Consider the following 2,616-nt stretch of genomic DNA (forward strand, 5'->3'; position numbering starts at 1 on the left):
ACACACACACACACACACACACACACACACACACACACACACACACTTCTATCCACAAAGCTGAGCACAACCCTTAGAGAGCACTATTTATACCAGCCTTTCATCCATTTTCCAACTCTCCCATGGCCCTGGTGCTTTACACAGAGTTTGGGAAAATGAGGACAGCCRGGAGAGAGGATATCAGAGGCTGTTACTGCATGTCCTTGATGRTGCGCGTTTACTTGACAGACATGCAGTAGGCGGCGAGGCGAAGGAAATGGGAGAGTCAGTGAAAAGGGAGCAATCACAGTGAGTTGTCTCAGACGGTACCTTTCCAATCTCATCCTTCAGTTTGTACTGGTTGAGTTGAACACAGTCCTTGAGGGAAAAAAAGAGAATAAAAAAAATGAAAGTCGATGAGACACGGGTGGAACAACAGGATTACAGTTGTTATAATTATGCAAATCTAAACAAATGGTACAGGACAAATCATCAAACAGATGTGTGGTAAAGACTCAGGTTCAGATTAAAGCAGTGGAGACTGAAAACAGATGACAGCGCTACAGTGAGATTCTGAACCTAATAGGGTTGAGCAATAAACTACAACGTTTTGATCATCAATCATCAAACCAAAAACCAAGCATTGATGATATATTTACACAAGCGTGTTTAAGCTTTTTTACTTAGAGGTAACTGTAACAATATTTTTAAAATTAGAACCTGCAGAAGAAGTTTTTTATTATCTTTTCTCCTTTTGATTGTAACACAATCATATGTCTATTGCTAATTTAAACAAATAAATTATGCAAAACATGTCTGAATAATAAAGCCCAGCTGCATCTCACAGCTGGTGTCAGCAGGCTGAGCAGCTGTGGGAACACAAAGTAAACTTTGAGCGTTTGTTGTTGTTAATGGATGGGTTGGATTGCACGTAATCAATGCGTATCATAGTATATCCAATATGAATTTGAACTGTACCTACAWTTATAGGTCAAAACTCTCAAAAGGATAAGCTAAACTAGCATGAAGTAAAGAGGAAAATATGGACCCTAAAAAAACTACAGCCTTTGAACTCCAACCACCAATGAATGATTTATTTGATCAGTCACCAAACCCTGGAATCTAATAAAAGTATGTCTAGATTATTTATTACAAGACATTACATCTATAGTGTTAATCCCTTAACAAACCTCTATCAAAAACAAAATACAACACTGACACCAAAACTTCTTTCAAGCATCAAAGAATTTCTGCAGATTCTGATTCTTAAAGGAAAAACTACCCACATCTACATCTAACACAGCTACTGTCAACATCCAGTGAGACTTACAAAACCTTACCTTTGCATCCACAAAATGTGGTCTTTAACAATGTGCTGCTGCTTTTAAAACAAACGCACACAAAGTTCTGCATGTTTTTAAGTCAGGTTTGATAAAAAAAAAATACACTCACAGATGTTAAAGAAAAGCACTTCAGAGCCTGGGTCTGCATCAGTCTTAGTTTGTCCATCTTTAAGTGGTGTTTTATGCAATACGCACGCCTCAAGAGAATACAGTGGGTCAGATGGTTCAGAGATGCAAAATTATATAATCAGGATTACTACTGCACAGCTTGTGGTTCTCTAATTAGTTATTTTTGTCCCATATTTTTATAAACAGCGATAAAGTTAGCAACACGTGTGCATTTCGAGGAAAACCACACTTTTGTTTTCAAACCTTAAAAGTGAAACCACTCCCTTATCATACCTGCAGATCGGTAATGGAGACGCTGTGCGACTCCACAGTGGGCCGACGAGGCAGACGTGGCGAGGAGTGTGGCGATGTGATGGGAGAATAAGGTAACGACGGGTAAATATAGCGCCCGTTGTGTCCAGGGGAGCTGCCGGGAGACGGTGTGGTCTGTGAGCGCTCCTGCAGAGAGAGTTTCCGGTCGGACAGGCTCAATCTGCCCCTCTGCTCCTGGCCTTCAGGCAGCAGAGCCTCTGGCCGACCAACTGTGTGGGACAGCAGGTCACAGGATGAGGGCCGGAAAGGTGCTGCTGTGGAGGAGGCTGGCTCGGGTGTCTCAGAGCTGTCCATTTCCTCCACCTAATGGGACACATTATTTTATAACTTTAAATACATTTATTTACATTTTCTAGCTAAGTACACTTCTGTATTTCTAAAAAAACTTCTATTAAACAGTGTGATTTAGTCCAAATGTATCATCATGTTCTGTATGACAACTTTTATTTACAYATTCTGAGAGGAGCTCATCTTACCTCCTCCTCCCCGACCTGCCCAGGCGGTCTGCTGGGTTCGTACTCTGTGACCACGATGAGAGACTCCATGGGGTCCGGGGACGGCGTCTCAGCGTGAGTGYTTAAAGGTGGAGCGGGACAGCTGCACAGCAAATCTGGCAGAGGTTGTGAGGGTTGCACKGACGGTGCATGGCTGCTGCAAGACGCTGGGTGCTCAGCAGAGGGCCAGGGCGTCACGTGACAGGGAAACATGGTGCCGCTCCACAAAAACTGACAACCGCCGCTCCATCAGATGAGTAACGCAACAGGGACTATACCTAAAATACAAACGCAAAATACAAATATAAAACAAGCAGATGCAGAGAGCACACACTGACCTTTTATAATAACAATAATAA

The 2,616-nt window shown here is 42.4% G+C and overlaps 1 protein-coding gene across 1 annotated transcript in view; it reads right to left on the reverse strand.

Moving 5' to 3' along the window:
• camkk2 (calcium/calmodulin-dependent protein kinase kinase 2) overlaps positions 1 to 2,616 on the reverse strand; it is a gene marked incomplete in the record, with an annotated part of 19,778 nt that overhangs the window by 12,627 nt on the left and 4,535 nt on the right. Inside the window, 3 exon segments of the mRNA XM_014003903.1 lie at positions 310 to 357; positions 1,725 to 2,066; positions 2,240 to 2,535. Coding sequence (XP_013859357.1) covers positions 310 to 357; positions 1,725 to 2,066; positions 2,240 to 2,470 — 621 coding nt within the window.

Source organism: Austrofundulus limnaeus, unplaced genomic scaffold (assembly GCF_001266775.1).
Source record: "Austrofundulus limnaeus strain Quisiro unplaced genomic scaffold, Austrofundulus_limnaeus-1.0 Scaffold20, whole genome shotgun sequence".
NCBI classification, from domain to species: domain Eukaryota; kingdom Metazoa; phylum Chordata; class Actinopteri; order Cyprinodontiformes; family Rivulidae; genus Austrofundulus; species Austrofundulus limnaeus.